The sequence below is a fragment of the Pseudopodoces humilis genome, chromosome 18, assembly GCF_049639895.1.
Source record: "Pseudopodoces humilis isolate 2021_Gansu_Grassland_sample_001 chromosome 18, ASM4963989v1, whole genome shotgun sequence".
NCBI lineage: Eukaryota > Metazoa > Chordata > Aves > Passeriformes > Paridae > Pseudopodoces > Pseudopodoces humilis.
In genome coordinates, this window is record NC_142217.1 from 12,439,033 (window position 1) to 12,466,582 (window position 27,550).

At 40.7% G+C, this 27,550-nt stretch overlaps 1 protein-coding gene across 2 annotated transcripts in view; it reads right to left on the bottom strand.

Annotated features, from left to right (window-relative positions):
* PRKAR1B (protein kinase cAMP-dependent type I regulatory subunit beta) overlaps window positions 1-27,550 on the bottom strand; it is a 91,625-nt gene that overhangs the window by 58,365 nt on the left and 5,710 nt on the right. For both annotated transcript variants that reach the window (XM_014252757.2, XM_005522980.2), the window contains exons 3-4: window positions 22,422-22,592; window positions 18,534-18,625 (exon numbers count right to left, since the gene is read on the bottom strand). In XM_014252757.2, coding sequence (XP_014108232.1) covers window positions 18,534-18,625; window positions 22,422-22,592 — 263 coding nt within the window. The remainder of the gene's footprint in view (window positions 1-18,533; window positions 18,626-22,421; window positions 22,593-27,550) is intronic.

The window sequence follows — 27,550 nt, forward strand, 5'->3', positions numbered from 1 at the left end:
CTTCTCCAAAAACAATCTCCCAGTTCTGCCACTGGTGGCTTTCAGAGTCCACCTCCTGTACAGCCTGTCTAAATCTGCCTTCTTTTGGAGTTTTTCAGGCATCCTCTAGATTCCAATTAGAGCCGGAGGATCTGTCTCAGTGCATGTGCTGAGCAGAATTAGGGACTCTCAGGAGCTGCGTGGAGTTCAGGCTCTTGGCACAGCCATGGGTAATGCTCTGTGTCCTGGTACATACTGGGAACAGATTGTCTGAGTCTGCTGCAAGAATTTCATTGTTAAAGATGTAGCTTGAGACTGCCTTTCTTGCTGTTCCTCCAAACATCCTTCTTCAGCCTTTAATCTCTCTGCTAATAAATGTTATTTTTACACTGCTCCAGTCCTCTCCATATTTTGCACATTCCCACCAGAGATACAGCCAGCCTTTATCCAGACAAACATGCTGGATAGACGGGGGATGATTGGAAAAGATCAGTACCAGTGGGACAGTAAGAAAAAAATGTGTCATCCCCAAATAATGCTATCATTCCCAAATAATGTATTGAAACTTCTGAATTTCCCCCTTACCCTTCCACCCTTGCTGGGAGACAACCCAGCGTGGCACAGCCCAGCATCAGGCTGGATGAAATGCAGAACAAACCAGTGCCACTTGCCACAAAGTGTTTCTTCAGCTTCAACTAATGGGATGATTAAACCAAAACAAAGCTGCAGATGAACACAGCAACTGGTAAAGGCACTGGGTGATTCAACCAAGCCCAGAGGGAAGGCAGATGTTTGGGTACTGGAATAAGCAGTGTGAGATCATTAACACCCAGCTGATGGATCACAAGAAAGGCAAAGGAAATCTCTGAGGTCTCCTGCTTCTTCCTTTCACCGGCCTGAAGGCCGGACAGAAATACGGGCATGTGTGAGGGAGTGTGAGCTATTTTAACAAAAACATTTCATCCATCCCTAAATATGGTCACAAGATTTTAGATACTTGGCTTACTCTTAAACAGTAAGATTCTGAATTATCTCCAACTGTGTAGGCTGTAAAAGAAAATGCATAAACCAGCAATCCTGCAAACTCCCTAGAAACGTATTCCCTGCCAGTTTTTTCTCTGTAGCTGTTATATTAATCAGTGTCTTAAGGAATTAGAATGCCCTGTGATTATATCTCTTTCAAACCTAATAAGCAATGCTTTGCAATTAACTTCAACTCACTCCCCTTAATGTCATTATCTATCATCTAGAGCTTTGAAACACACCAGAGAAAAATGCCAGAATTATGGCTCCATGTATATGGGCTGCACTTTCAGTGAGCAGCAAACATCAGTATTTCAGTGGCATCTTGGTTACTCTCTTAAGATTTCCAACCCAAATGGAAAAAATGTGAAAAGATCAGCTGTTCTCAAAAATATTGCCAGAAAAACACATTCAGGGGATTTTGCCTGAATCAGAACTCAAATAATTTTCCATAATCTGGCCCTGAACCAAAACTCAAGAGATCAGATCTCAGGCTTCAGTTTTATATCTTACCAGATAATCACAGACAAGTTCATCTTTCAAAGCAACTTTGATGCACAAGTGTGAGTGTGAACGTACACACAGCAAGTGTGACACTGGGGTGTAGTCAATGGATTTTATTTCTGTACTTGTAAATTTATATAGTCTCACAGAAACACCTCTCCTCATCTGCCATATGAAAGTGTTATATATATGGCATGAATGGTGTAAGGTATTATCAACATAAATTTGGAAGAGTCAAGTTATTTATAAACAGGCTTTGCAGTATCGGATTTTAATTGACAAATGTTGATAAAAATGGAATTTATATTTCCTTTCAAGACTCATGGGCTAGATTTTTTTTTTTTTTCTTTCTGAAGTTGAACAGATGCCAAAAATAAATCAGAAATTGCAAAGTGGAAGAGAGCTGTGAGGCAGCACACCGAGGGCCAGGAGGAGAAGAAAAGTGGAAAATTACCAGAACGTAAACCCAATGGATTTAAGAGAAAAAGGCAGAGTGGCATCACCATGAATTCCATGGGAATAGAGGCAGGAAGAGAGTAAAAGTTGACCAGAAATTATAATCAGTATTGTGTGTCAGGAACTAAGAGTGTTGTCTGAGTTAAACCCTGTGTTTTCAATAAAAATAACTGCAATATCCTACCAGCATCACATCTCCAAGTGCAAAAGATGGATTTTTTTCAAACACACAGAGGAAACATGGGTGAGTCTTCTCTTATCTCTCATTTGCATTTCAGAAAAGAAAACTGTTATAAAGTTGCTTTAATATATGATTTTTAATTATGCTGATTTTTCATGCCTCTGTGACTGGAAAGCTGGGTCACTACCAAGAGGCTGAATCTGGGAGCAATGAACTAAAAAACACCAAAAAAACTAAAAGGAAAGATGGAAATTTTCAAAAATAACCATTAGAAAATTTCTGGGTTTAAAGTCATACACTTGCAATCTATGCAAGGTTGCATTGATGCAATGTTATACTCCTGCACTTTAAATCAATAAAAATAAAGAAAGGAAAAAGAAGATTCCAGTAATGGGAAAATTCACATCAGAAATCTACTTGACTTTATGTGAAACTTCTAGTAACTATGAAAGGCAGCCAAGTTTAGACAACTCCCAGAATTTGTAAAAACTAATTAGCAATTTTCTGATTTAGTTTCACAAAAGAGCTATCTAATAGCACAAGTTAATTCTCTCCTACCAATGTTTTCTGCTGTTTTGCTCCCAGTCGACAGCTCCTTTACTTTGGCTGCCAATTTAATATTGATTAATCCTCCTTCCTGTAGCAGCTCCCACTGACGTCCACGGAGCTCCTCCAGTTTATAAAAGCTTGTTTTCCGAGATCAACTTTCGGGATCAGATGCTCACTTTGTAATTTTATTCATCAGCCACACTAGCAAAGGATATCCAAAAAGTGTTCACAAAGATAATGGTTGTTTATCCTTCTTAATAAAAAGCCCAGCGCACAACAGGCAAAGAGCACCTTTTAAGAGCCAACTAATATTAAAATAAATATACTTCACAAAGCTTTCCATGGTTTGCTTTTCACTGCCATTCATCCTTTCTACTGCTCTGGTGCATAGAGTTTCTATCAAGCTGCAGATCAGATCCTACAGCTGGACTCTCCTTTGCCCTGAGAGCTGACACTGTTAGATATCATTGATAAGTATTGATTTTACATCCTTAAGGATCTTCTGCTTCTGCCTAAATCTTCTGTCTGACCCATTAGCAGCATTAACTGTGAACTAAGCACGTGCACCTGAGAGACTGCCCGAGTTCTGCAGCGCTTAAAACTGCTCAGGCCTTGGAGAAGCGCAGTGCCATCTGCACTGGGAGCCAGCAATTGCTCTGGACCCCCAGGAGGCAGTGGCAGAGCCCTCCCCACAGTGGTGTTGCCCCAGGAGGAGCAGCCTGTCCATCCCTGCAGACACAGGGTGTCCCTGAGCCCTCCTTGTGCCCTGCTCCCCACCCAGACACAGCCTGGTGCCTCAGCTCTGAACCTCATGCTTTCTCACCCAAAGGGTTGCAATTCTCTCCCTTACTTCACATTCCACACATTTTCACATGTGTAAAGGGAAAGCAGCTGTGCTGTATTTTTAGCTTAACTAGTTGAGAGGAAAAGCAAAGGAAGCTAAAATCAGAAGTATTATTTTGCACTATTGAGCGTATTAATGACGCCTTTCCAACCTCATCAACATTCCCGTCGAAACTAACATGTTAATTTATATTCTTCATATAGTACTAATTATGTGTACAGCAGCATGATAGCCCGTACGAGGAGCTATCTCACTACAAGAGATGAAAACATAATGTTCTGATTCTGACCTCGTGATGGGATACATAATTAATTACTCCAAAGAACACTGATTATAATAGGACTAAAATGTGGCTCTGAGAGACGCTTTGAATATCATGCTTTTTGAATATCATGTACAGAAGATGCTAAGTAGTTTTATTCAGAGGTGGTGCCAGTGATGCAAAGTTCATCTGAAAAGGCACAGCAGTAAGGCAGCTCTGACTGTACAGCCCTCCAGTACTGCAAGGAATGGATGTTTTCCACTTGCAAAAAGCAGTGAAGGAACACTGCTATGAACACTACTACTGCTTTTTCCACCCTGTTCTCCTTCAACTATACCTGTAACTGAAGTACTTCTTATCTAATCAAGTGCACAGACATGTCAACAAAAGCATTAAGAAAATTACACACATTATAAGGAAATTATACAGGAATTCTTTTCTATGAGGGTTTTGAGGCCCTGGCACAGGTTCCCCAGAGAAGCTGTGACTGCCCCATCTCTGGAAATGTCCAAGGCCAGGTTGGATGGAGCTTGGAGCGATCTAGGGTGGAGGAAGGTCTCCCTGCCCATGGCAGGGTGGTTGGACAAAATGGTATTTAAGGCCACTTCCAACCTAAACCATTCTGTGATTCTATGATACACTTTTCATTTAGTAAGGACAAAAAAAGGTTAAAAAAAATATTTACCAAATTTTCCTACTAAAGAACAGAATTCCATGCAATGTCTTGTACAGTCCCATTGCCTAGAAGTTCCAGCAATATTTAGCTAAGAGAAAAAAAAAAGGTGCACTGCACAGAGGTGCATTAACTCCTTCAGCTCCAATAGTGGCCATCCACTGCAGGTACAGCAGTAGAAGTCTGTTCTCTGGGTACCTACAGGCCTTTATAAAGGGATTTGTGAACAGAAGAGAGGGTAAAAAAGGTTTCTACATCTCACTGCTTTAGCTTAGACTTTCAGAGCAGCAATTTTACACCTGAGTTAAAGACAACTCAGAGAGCACCAGGGATACCCAGCTTTCAGCAGCTCCCACACTGCAGCGCTGCTCTGACAAGAAATGGGCTTGGAAGTTGCATTTGCATCATCTGGGTTTTCCCCTTTTGCCACTGCACAAACAGCCCTTCCTCTCTCACAAGGCAGCACCTCCACAGAAAGATTTACATCACACAGCATTTGGGGGAGTTTTAACATAAATACATATTTTGACAAATTTAAACCTAGTCAGCTTGAAAAATGCATCCAAAGTGCTTTTAAGAAGTACTGCTGGTATATAACATATCATGGGAGGTTAGCTGAGACACAGGTTTCATTAACAGAACACTTAAGAAACTCTGTGAGATGGGTGCAGATTTAAAATATCTATTAGATTCCCTATAATCTCACATGTGTAAATAACAGCCACAGCAATTTTGAAGCAATTCTGGGATTAAACCAGATCAGCATCAAGACCACAGAAGATTTCTCAGCCACAAAACCACACGGCTACAGGGACCTTCAAAGTCAGTTTTGACACACTGTAGGAGCCAACAGGTAGAAGAGCTGGGACAAAATACAATCAGAAAAGTTTACAAGAGGCAACACTTTTCTTGTGACAGTCTATGTCTTGCTTTATACAAATCCCTGACCTGCTAAAGTAGACTTGTTTACACACTGAAGTATAGGGCTTTGTTTTCTCACATACAATAAAAATTTCAACTAATTTGTATACTTGTGGTAATCTCAATTTCAGCCTCGAGGGGTTAGGGTTGGGAAGTATGTTTTTTACTGCTTCTATTTTCTTTGTTACTTCATACCTCTCCTTTTTAATAACCTTGATCACAGTGACCCCAGGTGGCAGAGACAACCACGGCTGCTGTCAGAAGCTGAGCCAGACCTTCACATTTCATCAGGAAGCTGAGATATCCCTGTGTCCCAATCCAGAGTCCCCAGAATCAGTCCAGGACAGCTCAGATGCTGCCATGGGACTGCAGAGGGCTCATTCCAAACAGGTCCATACAAGTCCTTATGAGCAATCAAAGGTTTTCATCTCAGAACCTCCACTCCTCATTTTTCCATGGAGGTGTCCCTAATAAGTCTTTGACTTTGCTTGAGCCCAGCAGTACAAATTTCTGTATCTGGGCTAATTCAGGTTGCTGAGAGGCCCAGTGAAGGACCTGGCACAGCCAGGCAGTAGCTTTGTCCCAACTCATAGCTCTGTATTACCAGCTTGCTCCACAGACATGCACAAGGCTGCTTATCAAAATGAGACACAGACCTAGATACGACAAAAAACATTAACTATTTTCCAACACCTTGATTTCAATAGAACTTAGGCACCTTAATGCCTTTCTCCAAGCCTCATCTGCCCCACTTTGCTGCTCTGACTGCCTCAGCAGCTCACTGGTTTTTCTCTTTACTGCCTGGAAAAATGTCAGCTGCAGGAAGTTTGCATTTTGTGACCCCTCATGTAAGACTGCACAAATAAAAGCATTACCCATGCAATATACAAAATTAACAGTGGAACTCCCAGCAGCTTTTCCATCTTTAAAAACCTGTGTTATTTCCCAGTACAAGGGATCAGTGAGTCCTCTCAGTTCTGGTGAGAGCCACACCACAGCCAGGGCATTGGTAAGGCTTTGCTCAGAGCCTGCGTTCCAAAAGAGAGTGTGCTTTAGAGATGATGTAAACCAATTAATTTAAGTACAAAGGGAAACTTTTCAAGCTGCTCACCAGAAGAAAAGCCCAACTCACCAGAACAAAATGTCCAACTCTATGGAATTTGAATTTTATATCAATTAGCCATCATGTACAACGCTAACTTTACATGTGTGAATTTCAATCTCGAGCCAAACCAGCTCTGAGGGAAGGAAGGACAGGGCACACCAACACCTTTCCCATGAGGTTGCTGCTGAAGAGCTCCCTAATGGCAATGAAACTATCCTGCCATTGCCAGAGGGTGTCACTACGGCACTGGGACAAAGCAGCCAAACAAATAAAACAGATAAACAAGAAATGTGGAGAAACCTATCAGAAATAAGCTCTGTGTAACCTTCACATGAATTGTTCATCAGCTCAGATGGGCTCTCAGAACATGGTTCTGGAGTCTGGGTACAACATCACTCTGTATTTTCTTTTCCTGTATCTCTGGTGCTCTAATCTGATTTCTAACCCTAAGTCTTGGAAGGAAGAAAGGAATTACTAATTAGAATTGTTTGCAGAATCTCCATTGTTCCCACATAATTTCACCTCATTTTCCATGAAAGCATCCTTTGAAAATGAAACTATTCTAAAAGCACATAGTTCACAGACACAATAACTGTATTTATAAGGTAATTGTTTTCACAGCAAATTGCTGCAAAAGAAATCTAAATCTTCTGGCATAATGACACATAACTCAAGTAATTAAAAAGAGCCAAATTGAGCATGTTAAAGTGATCGTGAGTGCTTGGTTCAGATCCTAAACCAGAAGAGGAAGGAAGTCAAGGAGCCAAAGAGCACAGTAAATGGAAGCAGTCAGAAGGCTGTGAAAAAAAAACCCTGCAATACTAGGAAAATTCCAAGGTGCACCAAATCATTGTCTTTTTGTAGTCTTTTTGTCTTTTTGTTTATTGTCTTTGTAGTCTAAATGCAATCTACTTATGACTAGCAAATGGCAGGAGACACATGACCATGAGCCTGTACTAATATGGTATATGATGGCCAAGAAACTCGATAGATGTTGGAATGTATGAATGTATGAATGTATGATCAGGCTTTGCAGAGTGTTGGTAGCTGCTGCTCTGAATGTGACTGGCAGAGGGTGGGGTGACTGTGGAAAAGAGAGCATTAAGTCCCAGATTCCACAACACACTGCTGGAGCAAGTGAGCAGCTCCATTTCAGCTATATTTTGGTACCAGGGTAAACTGACTGATGCTGCTGAGGACAGTTTTGATTAGGAAGGGCTGTTCCTATAAAGTGTTCCAGAGCTCTTGACAACCTGTCAAGGAATCAAACCTTGTGCTCTAATAATAGAACAATAATTTAATATTCTTGGAAATAAGTTCTAGTCAAAGCAGAGGATTTAACAAATAACAGAAGAAATATGACACATTTCATACCATTAAAGAACAGTAGGTAAACTTGGACAAAAAGCAGGTTTTCACTATTTTAAACCAAGTTTCTGCTTCTAAAGCAAAGGAAAATCTGCATGGATGTTGTAACCACATTGCAGAAAGCAGCTGTGTGAGGAACATGGGTCAGCTGCAGTGATTAAACTGTCAGGATTTGAAATCAGGGCACTGCTACAATATTTTAATATAGCAAATCCAGTCTATCATGGTGAAGGTTCAGCTGGTTGTTCCAGGAATTATTAGGATGTCAAAAGGCCAAAGTCTATTTCTGGATACTGAAAAATAATTCCCATTCACCTCATATGATAATGATGTGCCTCTGTTAGGGAAAAGAAGAGCAAGCAATTCTATGGTAGCAGCAAAGTCTCCTTAAAAATCTTTTCAACAATGAAGAATATAAGAAGAAATTAAAATCAGAATGTATCTAAATCTGTTCTATTGTTTCTCTTGTTTTTCCCTGACTTTCATGGCAAATAGGTCTCTCAGACTATCACTCATGAAAAATACAAAGATGTGGAAAACAGAGCTGGACTTTGGCTTAATGACAGCAGACTTGGTCTTTTATTGCAAATACAGAGAGAGATGTCAGGTCTAGCCCTTATGTGGACCTTGTTGTAACTGTAAATTTATAACAGATTATCAGGACAGAAAAGTGTTCTCCTATTGATTAGAATTAAAGCTCTAGACTGAGCATCTTATTCTGCTTACCTCAATTATCACATCTGGAAAATTATTCAATTTGTGTCTCAGCCTTTTTTCTAGGACATTCACTCACCTGAGCAAAGAACTTTCAAATCCTCTGGGGTCATGATGCAAATCTAACTTTTTCACATGGTTATATCCACAAACAGAATAAACTTAGCTTGATCCTGCAAGCAGTGATGATAATTGGTGAACTTTTAGTTATTCAGACAGTGCAAGATCAGGACTTAGGAGTGCAGGACACATGGAAATAGGTTAGATGTGATCAGGAAAAGAGTTTTTGTAAGAAGCCAAGTTGGGAAATGCTGAAGAAAATGGTTTAGGAGGAGGCTTGAGCCAGTATGGCTGTTTGGGCATGAAAACAGAGTGTTCAGTGCTGAGACACTTGTGTTCAGTGTTGGGCACTGGACTCCTGGTCTGGGCAGCAGAGCTCCTCACCAGCAGAGCTCTGGGTACCACTCACTGGTGCTTCACCCTCTCCATCAGCAGCAGGAGGAGCTGTGCTGTCACAGCTCCCCTGACACCATCTAACACCAGCTACAGAATCTCAGAGGCTCCTAAATAAACCCCATCTTCTGTAACTGAACTGAAACAATAGCCTAGCAAGAGTCCCAGTAAGTGCCTCTTTCAGACATCCAAAAATCAGCCAGGCTCCAAGTTGTAAGAGCTTGGCTTTCAGGAGGACCGATGTCATACAAGTGTTTTGTTAACAAAAGAAGGCTGCTGACTCTTCATTAAGTGAAATAAATTTTCATGTCATCACATTTTGCCATCTTTGAGAAAAATAACCCTGACAATATTCTGGAGCACTTTAGAATGTACTGTGAGGACCAGCAAGAGCAGAGAGCCAAGTTTGATCTGAAGGTTTCAAGCAATGGAAAAATCTGCCACATCCCAAGCTAATTTAAATTATGGATCAGTTCCCTGATTGCTCTAATAAGGAAAACTAAACTTTTCCAGTCTGAATGTGCCCAGCTTCAGCCACCAGCTTTTGGGTCTCACATGGATCTAACATGTGTCTTTAAGAGATTGTTGCTGCCACTTACCTTTCCCTCCTAGACATGATAAATTCACCTTCATTCTGCTTCAATTAACTAAATACAGTCTCCACATACAAAACTGGGAAGATGCTGAGTGCCTTAAAATAGCATCTGATGCTGTTTTTTGGATATGCACTATTATATCTTGGTTTTAATGCACCACACAGAGAAGCACATTATACTTTTCTAAGGCAAATTTCAGCTGTCAACAAGCATGTCCTTGGATGATTTATAAATCAGAACTTGAATTAATATAAAAAAGACAAAATCTCTACAAAGAAAATTATAGTTTGGGAGATTTTGTTTTCTTTTTTAATTTACGAAAGCAAAAAGGAAATTAAAAACCTAATTTATTTTTCTGGGGTTTTTTTAAAAAAAGGAAAAAGAGAGAGAAAAGGAATCTGGTGGTGCCAAAGGGTTAAAGTATCCTATTTCGGGCAGGCTGAATATCTGAATTTAGCAGCTGACAGTGCATGGTGTGTCAGTCTCTTACAGCTGTTCCAGTTGATTCAAAGAGCATCTTTGTTTCTCGAAATCTTAGCAACTGTTACTTTTTTCCGAAGACAATGATAGACCAGCTGTTACCTCACAAGACGCCATGTACTTCAGGTCAAAGTCTTTAGTAAGGAACTTGTAAAACAAGAACTAAATCATTGTTTGGGTTTGTCAGGGATTTTTTTTTTTTTCATTAAAATAAAGTTAGCAGCCTAACAGTCAAATAACTTACACTTGGTATTCCCATTAAGTGCACCGGAATGACAGAGAAATTTCATCTGGTTGTTGAGTTGAATTTTCTCTTTCTATACAAAAGAAAATTCCCACTACTAAATCTTGTAGTAAAATAGGGGTTTTTTTTGTTTGGAGGGCAGTTTCTGCCTTTCCAAGCACGGTGTTACTAAGCAGATGTCACCTCATCACAGAAATGCACAGGTCTAACCATTCAGAATGTAAAGTGGGGATTTTCAAGAGAACCTCATAGGAGTTAAACATTCACTTCCCACTATATATCAATCAGTGGGAATATCCAGTTCCTTTAAGCTCTTTGAACATCCTCCTCTAGATGCATAACAAAGCAGCTGAATCACAGAGTTGATCCTCCACTACCTTCACACCCCACTTGAAGACACCAGGCTTTCAAATCCATGCAAGGCTGCAGAATCAGTCACCTCATGAAGATTCACCAGAGCAGGAGTAGCTGTTGACAGGTTACCTACAACCCTTCTAGGGGGGTGAAAGAAATGAAGCAGCATTTTAAAGAGCTTTAGTTGAAATAAACCCTTGTTGGTCCCTGCACAAAGACAAATCACTGCTTCCAGCTGCTCTGATGCAGAAGACAAAGACTTGCTGAGAACAGTGGATGTTCTTTTATTCAACCTTTGTGTTTAATTCTGGAAAGCCTTAGCATTGAGTAATGTATTTGCAGAGCCACTGCCAGCTAATTGTTGTGTAAAGAAGCACACAAAGGCACAGTCACATATACTGCAGCAGTAGAAAAATTTTACAAGGCCTGTTAAATTCAGCAGTAGTCATAATTTTTCTGTTTTATATATAGAGAGATAAGTTTAAACTCAAAATGGTTTCACGAGCATGCATGAATACTATTTGCCTCGGACTATTTTTTCTAGATCTAAAAAGGATTTATGTAAATAACTTCTCTGCTTTAACTCTGTTTTTCAGAATGGGTGACATACTGCCCATATGTAAACCAGTGCTTTATGCAGAATTAAAAATAACCACCATTCGGCATGGCGCCGCCAGTATTTGTGATGAAGAATATAAACTGTCTAAGAAAACACTGAGGGTGAATCACAGCCCCCAAAAAGCTATGAACTGACAGTATTTGTTTCTTGAGATAAAAATATCCATAAATAGCCAATGTGTGTGCTTTTAGTTTTGTTTAAGAGAGTAGCTTACCTACCAGGCTAAATACTGACATCACAAAACCTACAGCCTGCTGCTGCTGTCAGCCTGCTGTAAGGGATTTGATACCAAAGCAGATACAATCTCCTGATGACTGCTGAGAGCACAACTTTGCATAATTAATTTAAAAACTGCTGCCTGCAGGCACCACAATGGTAATTAAAGACAATAATTCTTGGACAAATGAGATGGATGCACTGGAAAATAAAGTCAGTGCTAAATTCACAGCTAATCCTTCAACAGAGAATTGGATCATTTATTTTCCAAATGGCTGGGCAACTCTACCTGGTTTCATTTCCATCTCTGCTGCCAGATGATTCTTGTCTCCAAAATCTGTAATTCTTTTTCTAGTTTAAGTAGTATTCCTTATTGGCAAGCTCCAGTTCAGCAAGACTGAATGTGCTTCCATTTAGAAACATGAATAGTTCCTTTGACATCCACAGCAAGTCAGTGGAACCACTCACAGTTAAACAACACACTTTTAAACACCATGAGGAATCAAGGCCATAAACAAGGCACAAAAGGCACAAAGAAAAGCTGGATTGCCAGGCAGTTTACCTGGAAAACATCTTGGTGTTACCCAAAGAAGAAAAGCTTTGTTTAGCGTGCCTTGGTAAATTTGAGTTTCCTCTTTTTGGTTGTTCACAACCAGAAGTCACAGGACAGGCTAACATCCAACACCACTGATGATCAGGAAAAAGTCTCCCACTCAGTGAGGTTTTGCACCAGTTTCTTCACTACCAAACCTGTTACATATGCATGATACATATTGCATATTCACATCCCCTCTGCCCCCAAGCCACCACTGTCTGCTGACAATCTCCTGCAGTTCCAGCACAGGTGGGGCATTCACGCCTTTACAAACCCTCCTGGGATGCATCTGCACAACCCTGGGATCATGGTGCATCTCCTCTCCCTTCTGCTATCCCCAAAAAGGAGGGTGAAGGATCCCATCCAGCTCTGGTCACCAAAAAAATCCTAATGTAACTCAAGAAAGCCATGTCATGGATCAACAAAGCCTTTCAGCCATGCCATGCCTCACTGTGCAATTTCTCTCTCATCTCTTACTCTTAATTTTCATCTCCATCTTCCCAGTGGTTTAGCTCAAGATCTTGGGCATTCTTGACAAGGCTTATTAAAGAGATATCCACCCATCTATTTCCATCCTCTGGCCTTGTCCAGTGACTAGTAAGGGAAATTAAGGTGCAGTTTTGCCACCATTTAGTTTGATTTGGGCCCCTGCTGCTGCCGTAAGGGGAGATCCTGCCCAGCCCACTCCTTCCTTCCCTTTGCCAAAGCCAAATTCTGGCACAGGGTGGGAGGAAGGACCTGTTCTGACTGAAAACAACCCTGCAGGGGAGGATCACTTTTCAGAGAGCTGTTCTGGCTCACCTGGCCATGACAGCAGCAGGAACATGCAACCAAGGCTTGGCACTCACTTTGGTACCAGCTCAGAATTCAGCTTAAATCAATGGTGAAACCATACCCTGAGTTTTCTAGCTGAGGTGGAACTTTTCTTGCACTTTTCTGCACACTGTAGGCATATATGAAGCACAGGCAGAAGCTAAATCTGTGTTTGTTTTTTAACAAAAGAGTTAAGTTACAAATGCAAGGAAAACACAGGATGTGTAATGAATATGTCATGGCTGTGGCATCCTGTTTCTAAAATATCTTGCTCCTGAATGGTGCCGTCTTAGGTTTCTTCCACATATATGAGGCTTTCCAGCTGGCCTGCAGCCAGTGCTTTAATAAAACATGGTATTATGCAGAAGTGAATAAAGCTTATGGCAATAATAATGTCCTTGAAATTCGCTAATCACCAGAAGTTTCAAGAAGATTTCAATATGAGATCAACAAGACAACAACTAAACACTAAAATTCACTTGTATAGCTTTCTCATGAGAAATTATGCCCGTATTGAAAGAAACCCCAAGTCATTTCTGACCCAGATGAAAAGAGTGTTTTCTGAATTTGAAGACAATACCTTGCTGCAAAGGAGTGCAAGTGCTTAAAAAAACTTTATGATGTAAAATGATTACAAATTGAAAAACAGACTGAGAAAATAGGTATACTTACAGTAAAGACAAAACAGCTAGGAATATTAGGGGAGGGGTGACCAACAGCATAAATACATGGTGAAGATTCATGGCCAAAGTAGCACTTTTGCAGGAAAGGAACCACAGATTACAGTGGTCACATCCTAAACAGGACTCAAAAATAACCCCTTGCCATGAAAAATTTAAAGAAACAAGCCAGACATGGAGTAACTGGGGAAAGGTGAGAACAAGAAAAATGATAAATAGGTTGAGGAACCTGGTCTGCAAAGTGCCAGTGTTCATCTTTACATCTTGGTCCAAACAAGCACAGATATTAAAAAATGCTCTTTATCCTCACACCTTTGTAATGCAGGGAACACAAGTAAATGCAACACTGTGTACTGCTGAAATAAATAAAGAGTTCTCAAGTTCATTTCTTGGTACTTTTTTTGTGTCGTCATAAGAACTCAACATTTTAGTAAAAGCCTTAAATACCATTTTGTGCCTCTTGCTTTCAAAGCTGTTTCACACCATTATACTGTTCAAAGAAACCAATTTATTAATAATGCAAGTAATAAAATACAGAAAGGTATTCTGAAAGCTGTTGCCTTACAGCTGCCTGTACATTAGTAATAAATTCTTCCAAAAATTACATTAGCTAAACATTGATCTACTCTCTTTTCCTCCTTGATGAACAAGTTTGACATAGCATTTACATACAGATTGGGTGAACATTTGACCTTTCCACTCCTTTTTGTGGTCAGGAGGACACTGAGTTCTGCACAGGGACTGACAGATGTGGCTCGAGACTCAGCAGAGCAGAGTGGCACTGGTGATATCCTGGAAGCAGGAGTGACACTCCTGCTGCTCTCAGCCCTGCTCTCTCCCCTACTGGTTATTTCTGCTATATTTCCTTCTCCTCCTTGGCAATCATCAGCTTTGGGTCCAACCTCCATTCCCACAGCTGCTCACCCCTGAACTTCCTCACTGCCCCCCTCTCAGTGGCTGCCCCTGTCCAGCAGAGACACAACATCCTGTCAATGAAATGGTGAAAAGTTACTTGTTGTTTTTATCCACTGAAGAAAAATGAATAATTTCTTCTTCTTGATTCTCCTTTACTATTCAACATCACAGCAAAGCCAAGTGGGTGTGCTTGTATTCCAGCATTACGCGATAAACAATGAAAAATCTTCATAGCTACACTGCTGGGTTAGAAGAGATTAATCAGAAGAGGTTAGGAAAAGGTCACTCAGACTGGCCTCTTGTTGCCAATTTTGACTTTATACACCATTTCACAACTAGGAGGCCTTAGAGGATGTTAATCTGCTGGATATCCAGGAGTGGGAGAGGAAATAGAAGGCTGCCAAGTGATGGGTGTAATTCTATCTGTGCGTAGACAGAAATCCTTCAGTGGCTGCAGAGCCTCACCAGCCTCACCCACGTGCAAAACTCCCAGGCAGCACTGACCAAAAGAAGGGGGAAGTTAATGCAAACTCTAAATCACCTTCAGAACAGGCCTGAATCTTGAGATCACACTAGAACCAGAAGGGATAAGATCAGCAAGGAAATTCCCCTCAAGACAAACCATGCATTTCCCATCACTCAAACCAGAACAGCAGCTCCTCACAGCTAAAACCACATCTTCAGGTATTGGGCATTTTTCCACTGGCTTTGAGAGAACCAGGACCTTACTCCAGAGTTTAACCAAGTCCTATGAGAAAACAGTGGACTGCCACGTCACTTCGTGGAGCTGCATTGTTCTTTGCAATGTCAGCAACTCTTGAACACGTTGGCAAAAGTTGCTGATAACTTGTTCTGCTGCTTTTGGTACTGTTGCAGTCACATTTCCCTTTCATTGCACTTTTCAGTACAATTTTACACCAGAGACTCTGTGTGTGTAGGACATAGATGGCAGCCCCGTTTGAAGCATGGCACAGGGAAAGATGTGCTATAAAATAAGACTTGAAGAAAAGTATTTCCAACACCAGTGCAAAAAGGTGCTTGTTTACCTTAACTTCAGAATGATTTCTCATGCAACCAACCCTTCATATGGAATATCTGACAGAGAGATGATATGCTACACTCTGCCTTTACAAATAAGGGTTTAAATTTCACAGCTGCCAAGCAGCAAGTGCAACACAAGTCAGAGCAGGCTAACACAAATATCTTTTAGAAGAAAAAAATGTAAGAGTCATCCATTGTAAATGAGAAATCTCTAGTCCATCCTTCCCCCACCAGAACACCTCCTACATTTTGGTCAAACATGAAATTAGATAAAACAATGATAATACCTTCAGTGTAGAGAGCACTGAGGAAAACAAACACAAGCCTATAAACACCACCACTGCAGCACAAAAAATAAAATAACCTCACCTAGCTTTCCACCATTCCAAGAGCCCAAATGAAGTAATTTACCATTTACTTTACTGAACTGCATATTTACATTAAGAAGATGCAGACTGGAAGGGATGGCAATGGTATGCTCTGACTTGCTGACTTCTCCACACTTGACAAATGCAACCAGACAAGGGTAAGAGCATGATGACAATTTATTCCTTCATTTCAATCTTGTCTGCAGAGCAGAATATACATCCTTCTGTGAGCTCCTTTTCTTTTTCCTAATGTCAGCAATAGCCTGCTGTGCTCATCCTGAGGCTCAAATGAGTCCTCTGGACTCATCCCTGAGCAGGGAAATGGTCTACAACTGACCATGCTCCACTGCACAGCCCAGGAGCTCCTGAATCTTTTGACAGCAGAGGCAAAATACACCTGGCCATGCCACAGTTTGCAAAAGCAGAGAGTCCACAATGCACCTGCAGCACACACATGGGAGCCTGTGCATGTCTCTTCACTCCTAACACATATCCATGACAGGACAGAGGAAAATGGGACACAGAGAACAGATAAGAGAGACCATGATCATGATGTGGAATCAGCACAGTGCAAGAAAAAGCACTTGTCCTTCAGATTTTGTCTCTCACCCTATTTTGATAACTTATTTCTGAGAAGTCCTTTTTTCCAGACCTAAAACCTCTCCTTCCAGTGTCTGTCACATCAACACACTGAGAGTATAATGAGGATTTACAGCAGTTCTGTACAAGAATTCTCCCCTGTGGGTGAAAAAGCTAGAAGAAATGTGCAAAGTTCATCCTCTTCTAATTACTCCAGAAATCTGCATGTTAACATGGTAGCATTAAGATTGCAAAGTAATTAAACTGTGTAAACATCTGCAAGAGGGAGTAAATTTTGCACTCTTGGAATGTGCTTTGACTGCAAGCATTTGAGTAGCCCCACTGAAGGATTGTGCTGCTGATGTTCTGCCAGAACTAAAACTATCAATGTAGAGAATGTTTTTGTCTTTTCTAACCATGGAAGCACAGAAAAGTGGGGTTGGTGAGGAGTTCCTGACCTCACTGAGCCTTATCTGCTGCAAGGCAGGACTGATGCTCGTCACTCCTGGCAGAGCACAGTCTAATCTGTCCTCAACAGCTTCAAGTGGTGGAGACTCCACAATCCACCCAAGCAACCAGAGACCTCTTCTTGGATCTGACTTGGCTCCCTCCCACTGAACTTTAAATTTGTTTTTCTTTACCCTCTGGCCCACAGAGCAGTTTATCACTCACACAGCATTATTCACATGCAATTATAAGCTATTATTGCATCCCTCTGCCCCAGCTTTTATTCTGCAGGCCAAGCAATCCCATTCTTCCCTCAGAAATGATGTTGGGTAGGTCTGTGATCATTCCCACCACTGCACCATGAATTTCCTCCAACTGTTCTTCCTTGAAGTGCAGCGCCCAAACTGGACACTGTGCTCCAGCTGAAATCTTTCCAGCACAGGGACATCTTGCATGTTCAGTTTAGCTACCCCAGCACAACATCAGTATTTTCCAAAAAACACTAATTGATGTGAGTGACTATTATTCAGACCATGAGTCACAATCAGTTCCACATAGTTTTTCAAGGAACTACTAAAACTACAAAACTGTTTTATAGTCATAAAGATGTTCTTCCTGCCTAAGGAATGCTTCTCTGCACTTGGCTGCTTTTACTGAGACTTCTGCTTTTACTAGAACATTCCTTCAACCTGTCAGCATAATTCTGAATGCTACCCTTGTCTCCCAGTGTTTTAGCAGCCCTTCCCATCTTCATGTCAGCTAAAAATTCAACACTCATAGCCTATCCCACCGAAGCTGCTAATGATAATAAGGGTGAAAAGTAGGACAACCCCTTCAATATACCTTTCCATTGGAATGATGGACCAGTGGTCCCTGCTATTTGCTATAATTCCATCAGTTTTGCACAGATTCCACACTGGTTTCACTAAAGACACACTTTCCCATTTTATTTTATGAAACCATCATAAACATTATTGTGGAAAACATTACTGGAAGTTGAGCTGTTTGGCCTCCTTTGTGCCTCCTCAGCTGTACAACTTTCTATCAGTTCTGGAAAGGCATTTTCAAGTCTTTAAAAGTCACATTGGCTGCTAGTGAACTCCTTGGTCTCCTTCAAGTGCTCATACATAATTTGTTTGTTCCAGTTTTTCCAAGAACAAAACAATTTACGTGTCATTCCCTTTTATCTCTTTACAGACATTATGCTTTTTCTTTCCCACTCATTCATCTCTTGACCTGTCTTCCCTGAGTTTCAGAAATAATGACAAATGCTTCTGAGACTGCTTTAGCTAATTAAGTAATCTAGAATAAAGTTTATTAGGCCCATCTGTTCTGAAAATATTGAATATTTCTGAATACACTCTAACCTATTCTTGTCCTTTTTGCCTTGTGATTTTACCCTCTGTCACAATACCATGAGCATGTTTGAGGGTGCATCCAGTGTGACTCAAATGCATCAGTGAGAGCAGTTCTGAACCCTGAGACAAAATTTCATCTAATTTCTTGTCCTCACACCAAGCTATGGATTCCCTTGAATCATAAAGCTCCTCATACCTTCGTTCATTGTCATCAAGATGAGCAAAGAGCACATTCTTGGAGATGGCCTTAGCCAAAGCAGTCATAGTTTTATAGTCCTTTGGAATCACCTGTAGAGAAAAGAATGAAAGGTAATTACCCACCTGATTGTATTTCTTCATAAATCATGAAATCTACAGAAAATTCCAGTATTCAAGAAAATGGGTGCAATTTGATTTCAGGCACTGAGACAGGATTAGGCTATAATATAAAGCCACTAAGAAAGTAACAAATTGCAGTTTTGATAATGGAAGGATAAGAATTTTTGTTCTCAAAATGACACTCAGAAAGGAAATATAAGATCAGGGGTGACTGGGGAGAAGAATATCCATAAAATACTATAATTAGGAGCTACTGTGTAGTCTCCTTTCAAATGCCTTGGACTGAGAAAATGTATTTCATATTCCTCTTCCCTCCAAACAATATCAGAAGCAACCTACTTTTAAAACTGTGGAAATAGCAACATTTCTTTAGGAAAAAGGTACAAATCTGTTGATTAAATCATATTTTTTAGCATTGGCTGTGGTATAAGGAACCAAGCTCCTGATTGGCCCACTTGAGTCAAAATCCTGTGCCTTGCCTTCATGGCAAACAAGAAGAATTTCCATTTGAACATAAAGAGATTTTTATTTGTTAGGTGGAGAGACGACAATAGTCTTATTGTGCATGAATTTGCTCAAAATAAAAGTTGAAATTCAGGAGTATTTCCATTTTGGTAACCATTTAGGTAAGATATCAGTAGATAATGTATCTCTCTATTTGCCAAGTATCTTCTTCTACCACTCAGAGACTCCAAGATTAAGACAAGATTAGGGAAACACAAGAAATTTGTAACAAAATTTTGACCTGTCAAAGATATACATTGTCTTTGATAATGTGATTTTCCTTTATAGTTTAACTGTAACGGGACAGAATACAGCACAGCAGAAGTTTTAAGTGTTAAATAAACCTTACTCTAATCTGAAAATCAAAACCTGTTTGTCAGATTACTGTAATTATTGTCAATTACTGCACAATAAAGGTCTGATAAGGGGCATTTATCAGATACATTTCTCTCACATTTTATAGGAATAGTGTATTTGTCTGTCTTAAGTTACTGCCTGTGTTGATGTGCAGGTATTTTCCTTCCCTCATCCTGGACAGGCAAGGAACCACCCATCCAGCCAAAAGAAGGATGTCTCAAAGGGTGAAACTGATGTAGAACCAGTTCCAACAAAGAATCATCAAGATTTATTTCACAGGGAAAGGTTGCACTGTGAAGATCTAAAGTTAAACTGGCTTCAGACCTCTCTTGTATCGACTGCTGCAGCCATCAGATTAATCAAATTAAGCGTAGAGAAGTATATGTGTAAAACTGCATGTTTGTATCAAAGTGAAACCTAATCTAATTGATCTAAAAGTTTAAATTTCTCAGTGTTAAATTTGGCCAATATCTTATTCTTGTTTTTTACCCTACCAGAGGAACACTGGATGGGATTGCAGGCCTGAACCCTTGCTCTATTAAGAATACACCAGCTGCTCATCTTACTGCTGATGACCCAAAAGGGTAAATAATCAGATCACTGAGACATTCAACTCCAGCCTTTCTGCCTGATTATGAAATAGCACTGACTAGCCTTTCCCAGTGTAAATTTACAGCAGTGAAAGTCACAAGGTTTGTTGGGGCAGGGACACAGAAAACACAGGAGAGGTTTTCTAGGTGTAACCAGGCATCTGACAAAAATCAAATGTTGGTAAGAATCACTTGGCCATTTCTTACATCACTCTTCCAAATAATCACTGAATATTCTCTTCAAGTTGATAACCCTCTTTAGAGCTAGATTCCTGTTCTGTTAGTTGTTAACTGTGTTATGTCAGATGTGATGACAAATATTACTTTCTCTGGTTCAAGGATGAACTAACCCTCCACAGAGATCTTCCCCAGAATGAAGCCATGCCATGTGCTTGCACAAATCACAAAGCTAAATCTCTTTTGATTTTCTCTCCAGGGACATAATTCATTTCACTGCCTCTAGCACTACTCATGCTCACCCCTGCAAGGGATCCTTCAAACTGGCTTATGACCCAGATGTGTTTCTATCCAATACCTGAATTCAAGCCAGAGGTTCTTCCTGACTACTATCTAAAATTCCATCTGTTTGCAATAGTCTAACACAACCTTTGCCTTGCTTTTTACTCTTTTAGATTTGTTCCATAATTTGCCCTTTCAGTGTCTCCTTTTATTTCTGTATTCTAGAAATCTGTCACAAACACACATCCATGGGTTTCACCATGGGATACATTTGCTTATGGCAGAAGACAAAGCACTGACACAAATCCTCCCAGTGTTATTCCTGTATTCCTTCCAGCATCTGTAGCTGCACAAGAAACTATCCCCTAAATTATTATTATTTAAGATCAGTCAGTTCCTAGGAAATTAAAATCATAACAGGGCTAGTCACAGAACACACAGAATGTGATCTGTATTGCTGCTTCTGGTTCTTGCCTACTCATGCTACTGTCAGGACTCACTGACATCACTGTTGAGAAATGAAGAAAACAAAGTTTACTTCAGGTTCCATTATAAACATAAAAGAATTACTCAGGGGGTGGGAAGGGATGTTTCTTTGATTTGCAGAAGAGTCAGATGGAACCCATAATAAGCAGAAACAAATGGGATCTCTTCATGGAAGTTTTTTAGGGGGATATTGCAAAATGCACAAAAAGAAGTGTTTTCAAGTGGCTTTTGAAGTATCACATAAGTTTTTTAATGGTGCAGGGCATTAAATAATAGCTTGCCCACAGTGCTATTAAAATTTACCACACACTTGCAAATATTATTTAAGTGCCACAAGAATACTCTTACACACTTGTTTTTAGGATGAATGGCTCTCCTTATTCTTTTTTTCTTGGTACAGAAATCCCCGGAGCAGCCAGTGAACTTGTATCATAAGCAGATGACAAAAGCACATCTGACTGCAAAGGCAAAAAGCATTCTGCCAAAAAACAGTGACTGACAAAATGTATTCCCATAAAGAAAAAGCTCTTCGAGTTAAAGCTACTCCAGGCATGCACAAAAGCACATTAGTAGCATCTGTCAACCTTATGAAAAACACTTTCAGCCTGGCTCCCTAAACAAACATGACATATGCTATTGTAATATCTCTCTTTTAATAATCTTTGAAAGCTTTATCCAGTGTCAAAAAAATGCAGAGTTATTAAGAGACATTAAAGATTCAACATAGTTAGATATTTTTGTGAAAAAGGCAGTTAAAGAGAGAGAAACCCAAATTAGAGCTCCTAGTGAGGAAATTACCTAATTTGAGACTGGCATTTCTTCAAAGACAATGGTCACACAAAGTCACCCATGTATGGTCAACTTCCAAAATTCAGTGGGGTAAGTGGTAGCTGGTCAACATGGGAAATAAGTGCCCTAGTGGTCTAGGAAACCTAAATGACTTAGATTAAAGAAATTTTGAGGCAGAACTGACTTTTGGAAACAAAAAACAAAAACCAAAGCAAACAGGAAATGCAGCAATAGAAAAGATGTCTTCCAATAATGCGAGGTTCTGATCAAACTCAGAAAATGCTGAAGTCAGTGATTATCAAGAAAATGGCTGAGAATTACTGACCCTATATTAGACAGGGACACAGATGAGCAGCACATCTCAAAAAGGAAGGAACAGCAAATGCTGAAATCCATTGATGGGGAGAGTTCCCAGTCAAGGAGACAGCAAAAGATCTTGAGTGTGAAGATGGTCAGGCCCTGCTCATGCCAGCATGAGGACACCATCCTCCAGGCTGGCCCAGGAGTCCAAACTAGGGACAAAATATGAGTCACTCATTTGTCTTGTACATCTCAGAGCCAGAGAGGTGGTCCCACATTACCTTTCTGACGTAGGAAACAGCATCTTCCTCGGTGTACACCTCTGCACTGACCCCTCCTCGCCTGCGCCGCGCCTTCACCACCGGGTTGGGAGGCGGCGGGGAAATCTCATCGTCGTGAGAATCCGACTGGGAGCTGGATTTCTGCCGAGCCAGGATCTGCTTGCATTCTTCCTGCAAGTCAAAAAGAGACAATCAAACACCTCTTACCCATGGATATAGCCAATTCACCCTTCTTTTATGACTATCACCCAACTTCTGTTTGGGTGAATGTCAGTTTGCACTGCTGACAGAAAATGGCAAATTTAATGAGAATAGCATTATCTACAATGTGTGTACAGGCATTTGACTTGTTCAACTCCTTCTTACACATCATGGCAACCAATGTATATAAAGTGCAGGCATATCTTTGCAGCTACCCTGGTTGAGAAAGCAAAACAAGCCTCTTGTGCTTACTCTCCAATATCACAGTTGTTTATCTTCTCATTTGGCCTGTACATACCGTTGTCTCTTGTGCAGACAACTTGTCAGAAGTCACACATTGATACATTTAGATAGGTTTCTTCATCTTGCTCTGCTTTGCAAGCTTACTATCACCACAAACAGCAAAGATGCTCCCTACTCCAGAATTTCTGCCATACAACTGATTTATAATCAATGGGATTCCAAGCAAATAAGAACCAGGCAGGTTCCAGAGGACTATGAAGGATGATGGCTGGCCTAGCACCAGCTGGCCAATAGGGAGGTTATTCTCCAAATTTCATGCTTGTGGAACAAAGAATAAAATAGGAAGGGGGAATCCCTGAAGAGAGAATAACAAGAGTGGAAAACAGTACAGAAAACCTTCAAGAAAGGAGGTCAGAGTTGCAAGACTGTCAATCCATACACTGAATTTGACTTCCAAAGGATAGAGGCAAACCAGATTACCCATAATTATAGTATTTTCTCAGAGCCCCATGTTCTATCCCTCAGCTTCCTCGGATTTGAGGGAAAACATAAAGGAGTAAAATTCCCTTTGCATCATCCCTGTCTGTCAGTCAAAGGAACGGGGGCCTGTCTGCTCAGACCCAGCCTTCCTTCTCCCTCCCTGGCACTGCTCAGCCACAACACTCTGCCCCTGCTGCTTCCCCAGAGCCCTTCAGGGCTGCTTCATTCCAGTCTTCACCCATCTCCTAAAGGCAGGGGAGAGCTGGAGATGGGGTGGGCCATCTGTTCTGTTCTCTGGCACAGGAAACAGAGGGCATGAGCAGGAGGGACACAGGCACTGCAAGGACGCAAGCTGGCTGCTGCAGCAGTAGCCCAGTGTTTGATCTGCTGTTGTCTCCTCTGTGCAGGCAAACCCCAGAGCCTGGCAGCCCCAGTGTCATGTCCAGGGCTGTACATGTAGCCATCACCCCATGACTCCCTGGAAAACCCCAGTATTTGGCAGACAACTCAGCTCAGCAGCACTGCAGGCTACCCAAAAGAAATCACAGCAACGCTGAGCTCCCTGCACACCCCATAAAACAGCATTCCTCCAACAGGGGTGCCAGAACCTGGCCTCTGTCCTACAGGAAATTTCCAGTGAGAGTTTCCATTCAGAGTTAGGACAGGAGTCAGTGGAGGAGGGAGCATTTGGGAGCACCAGCACGAGTGGCAGATCACCAACATCACCAGCTGGTCTCACTGACAGAGGAAGTGACTTATCCACAGCTCATCAGGTATGGCACCAGAAAAGGGCAGTACAAAAAACTGGCACAAGCTCACAGCTTTCAAGCTTGCAAGAAAAATGGATGATTAATATATGTTTTGACATTGATGTTTACATCAAATCCAGTCATGCCACCTGTGTTTTCTGGTCTAATTCCAGTTAATTCCTGCACTATCACTGACACTGCCCTTCTCATTAACCTCTGACACCAGTCTTTGATGCACTATTGCTACTTGAAATAAATAACTGAAGAGTATTTCCATGCCATGAGCCATGCTGCATGGCTCAAAGTAACAAGTCACACACTCTTGTTTTGAAGAAGACATTACTGAAATATTTCGGGGACAAGCTCAGAGATAAAATGTAGAGGGCTGGCTAAAGATCTGAATTTTCAAGACCTTGACCTGCCTCAAAAAGTGCCAAGTTCTTTCTGAGATCAGTTGGGTTTTAAATTTGGCTTACAACCTCAAAACTCCCAGGCCACAATACAATTGACCTTGGTGCTGTAACCAAAACCAGAATTTCAGATGTATTAAATGCTTACTGAAACTTTTTAACTTCACATTCAAACAATAGCACCAGATACGTAAAAAAATGACTCAGCTACATTTTCCTATAGTGTAAGAACTGCAAATTCTATTTCAGCATTCTCATCAACTTCTTCCTTACTCCTCTCTATCTCTAGATTCCTTAAGTACAATCAAGCAAAATATTTCAAATACAAATGTGTGCTATATATTACAAGTATATTTAATACTTAGTGTTTAAAAACAAAAGCTGTGACAGAAGGATTTCAAATAACATTACTGACTGCCTATCTCTGACAGTGTTAATGGTCTCTCATTATATTAAATGAACACAACCAAATTCTTCATGGGCTTAAATAAAAGGTAGTAAAGACCTTTCTGAAGAATAGCAGCTAAAATTTAGCTAAAAGGCAAGTACAACAAGAGGGGAGTCGGCTAACTCATGGTGTGCAGCACTTATACAGTTCTTTTTATACACAGCATATTTACTCAGAGAGAAGAGTAGTAGTTTGCCACATTTGAATATAAAATACACTCTTCTCTCTTCAGTATATATTGCATAAAAACCACTTCCAAGGAATTAATAAATAATATCTCCCCTGCCCCAGCACAGATTTATACACAAAAGAAAGCTCAGTGAGATAAAATTAATACTACAAAGCATGCTCTTAAACTCAAATACTTTTAGAAGCCAAAAAGACATTAAAGGATTATAAAAGTGAGTTACGGTGTGATTCATTTTAAAAGGAAGTCTCTTCACTACAAACTCCTTTTATATAAACAGCAGGCAGTTGACTGGCTGGCTTTTCCACACGCCGCTATTTGCAGTCTGGGAAGGATCCCCATTCCTGAACTAGAGCGTGCCTTTTGGAAATAAAAGCGTTTGCTCTGTCCTGGGCTGAGCTTTCAGGGAGACGTCTTCCATATATCCTGGGGTAAAACTGCACAAATGCAGCAAATGTTTGAAAGGAGGAATGAACTGTCTCAAGAAGAGTTCTTCAAACACCGATCTTCAGATGCGGCTTGATGTGAATCCTTGTGCAGAACTCAGTTTCAAGTAAACACATCATCATCTTTTGTTGTCATGGCAACAAGTGGGTTTTTTTTCTCTCTCTCTCTCTCTCTCTCTTTGGATGGCACTGGTAATTCATAATCATATTGCCCAATTATGTCCACCTTCAAATGAGAAAACACATGGAAGACACAACTGCAAGACAGTAACTGCCTTTGATCATTGCCTCAACTTGATAGAAGAATCAATAAATACAATTTCAGTGACCAATTTATCTTTTGAATGTCCACCTTCAGCTACAAGAAGCTGAGGTATAAACCACAGGAATTTGGCATATTGTCCTCAGCATCTTCCCCAGATAATGCTTTCATGAATTTTGAATGAGTTTAAGCACTGCAAGTGAAGCAGCCACAATGCTGAGACAGTTTTAGATCACTGCTTAAGAGCACTCACACTTCCTGACCCAGAAGTGTTTTTTCCTATCAGGTGGAGCTTTTCTAAACAGAAATTCACTTCCTTTCCCATTCTCTCGTTTCAGGCTTTGTCAATACCTGAAAACTCAGGTGAGCTGAAGGAAGGAAAGCACCTAAGGAGGCTCCAAATCACTGTGCAGCCTTGCAACTACATCCCAAGAAGACTTCTAAAAGCAAGTCAGACATTTGATATCAAAGCTCAGTATCTGCTGTGCTTCCTACAATACACTCATTGCATTCAAAAACACCATCACTAAGTACACTCTAAATGATTTTCTTTCCCCCTCAAGCACATTTATAAACTTTTCTGACTGACAGACCTGGATCATTCACAGAAAATGTGCAGGAAGGTTCATGCTCAGGTAACTAATCTCTCTTTGTGCTGGAATTGACCCAGAGGAGATGCTCTCAGCCCAGGAGGGTTTCTACTTCTTGGGATTAATGATTTATAGCAACCAATAAAGGCCAAAGGCAGAGCACCTTGTTTTGCTGGAAGCACAGGACTGACCAATGCCATCACTAAAAGCAGGAAAAATCTGTGAGATCTTAATGTTCTTTGAAGTCTTATCATTGCTAGGACAGTCTTTATGATCATTCAGCCTTGTTATTCACACAATCCCAATTATTGTTCCACTGCCCTCCCCCTGGTACATGCTGCTTTTCTTCTACAGCACTTCTAAGAAATATCTTTCACCTGCACTCCCTACTACCCTACCAAGGCATTTGCCCACTCCACACTTATCCTCCACTTTGATTACTATTTCTGCATCCTCCGTGGCCTCTCTGCATCTCAGCTCATTCCCAATTTCCAATCTAGACAAAGTTCTCCTGCCAAAAATCCTCCTACTCTGATGACACTCCAGCTGCATCACTGACCTTCCTTAGACCCTTTACTGCCATTGTTTTACCTCCTGCACCTTGTTCACACTTCTTGTCTTCCCCCCCACCAGTGTCTTCAGCATCTCAACCCTTCACCACCTCTTCCCTACTTTCTTACATACGCCTCACAGCAAAGTGAGAGGTTATGTTACAAAACACAGACCCTATTTTTGATACCTAAAAGCTTATATAATCAAAGAGAATCATAGCCAACACTTCTGATTCTTAAAATCCAGCCAAATAACAATGTATGCACGCATAGCTTGTGTAAGAAGAGACAAGCCCACATAAAAGTGGATTAAGTAACCTGATGAATGTAAAACAGGGGAGCTTGAGATGTGAAACAAAAATGTCTTCCAGGCAGAATTCCCTCTGTGTTCCATCACTGCATTCTGTTTTTGTTAGGTTTTGGCTTTGAGACTGGGAAAGCTACTCACACTTGTGGACACACAAAGTAAACAGGGAGCTCAGCTCTAATATGTTCCACACAAGCTCCTAATAGCATGGGTTTGCTTATAACCAATTTTATTTCTTAGGGAAAAAGCTTTTTT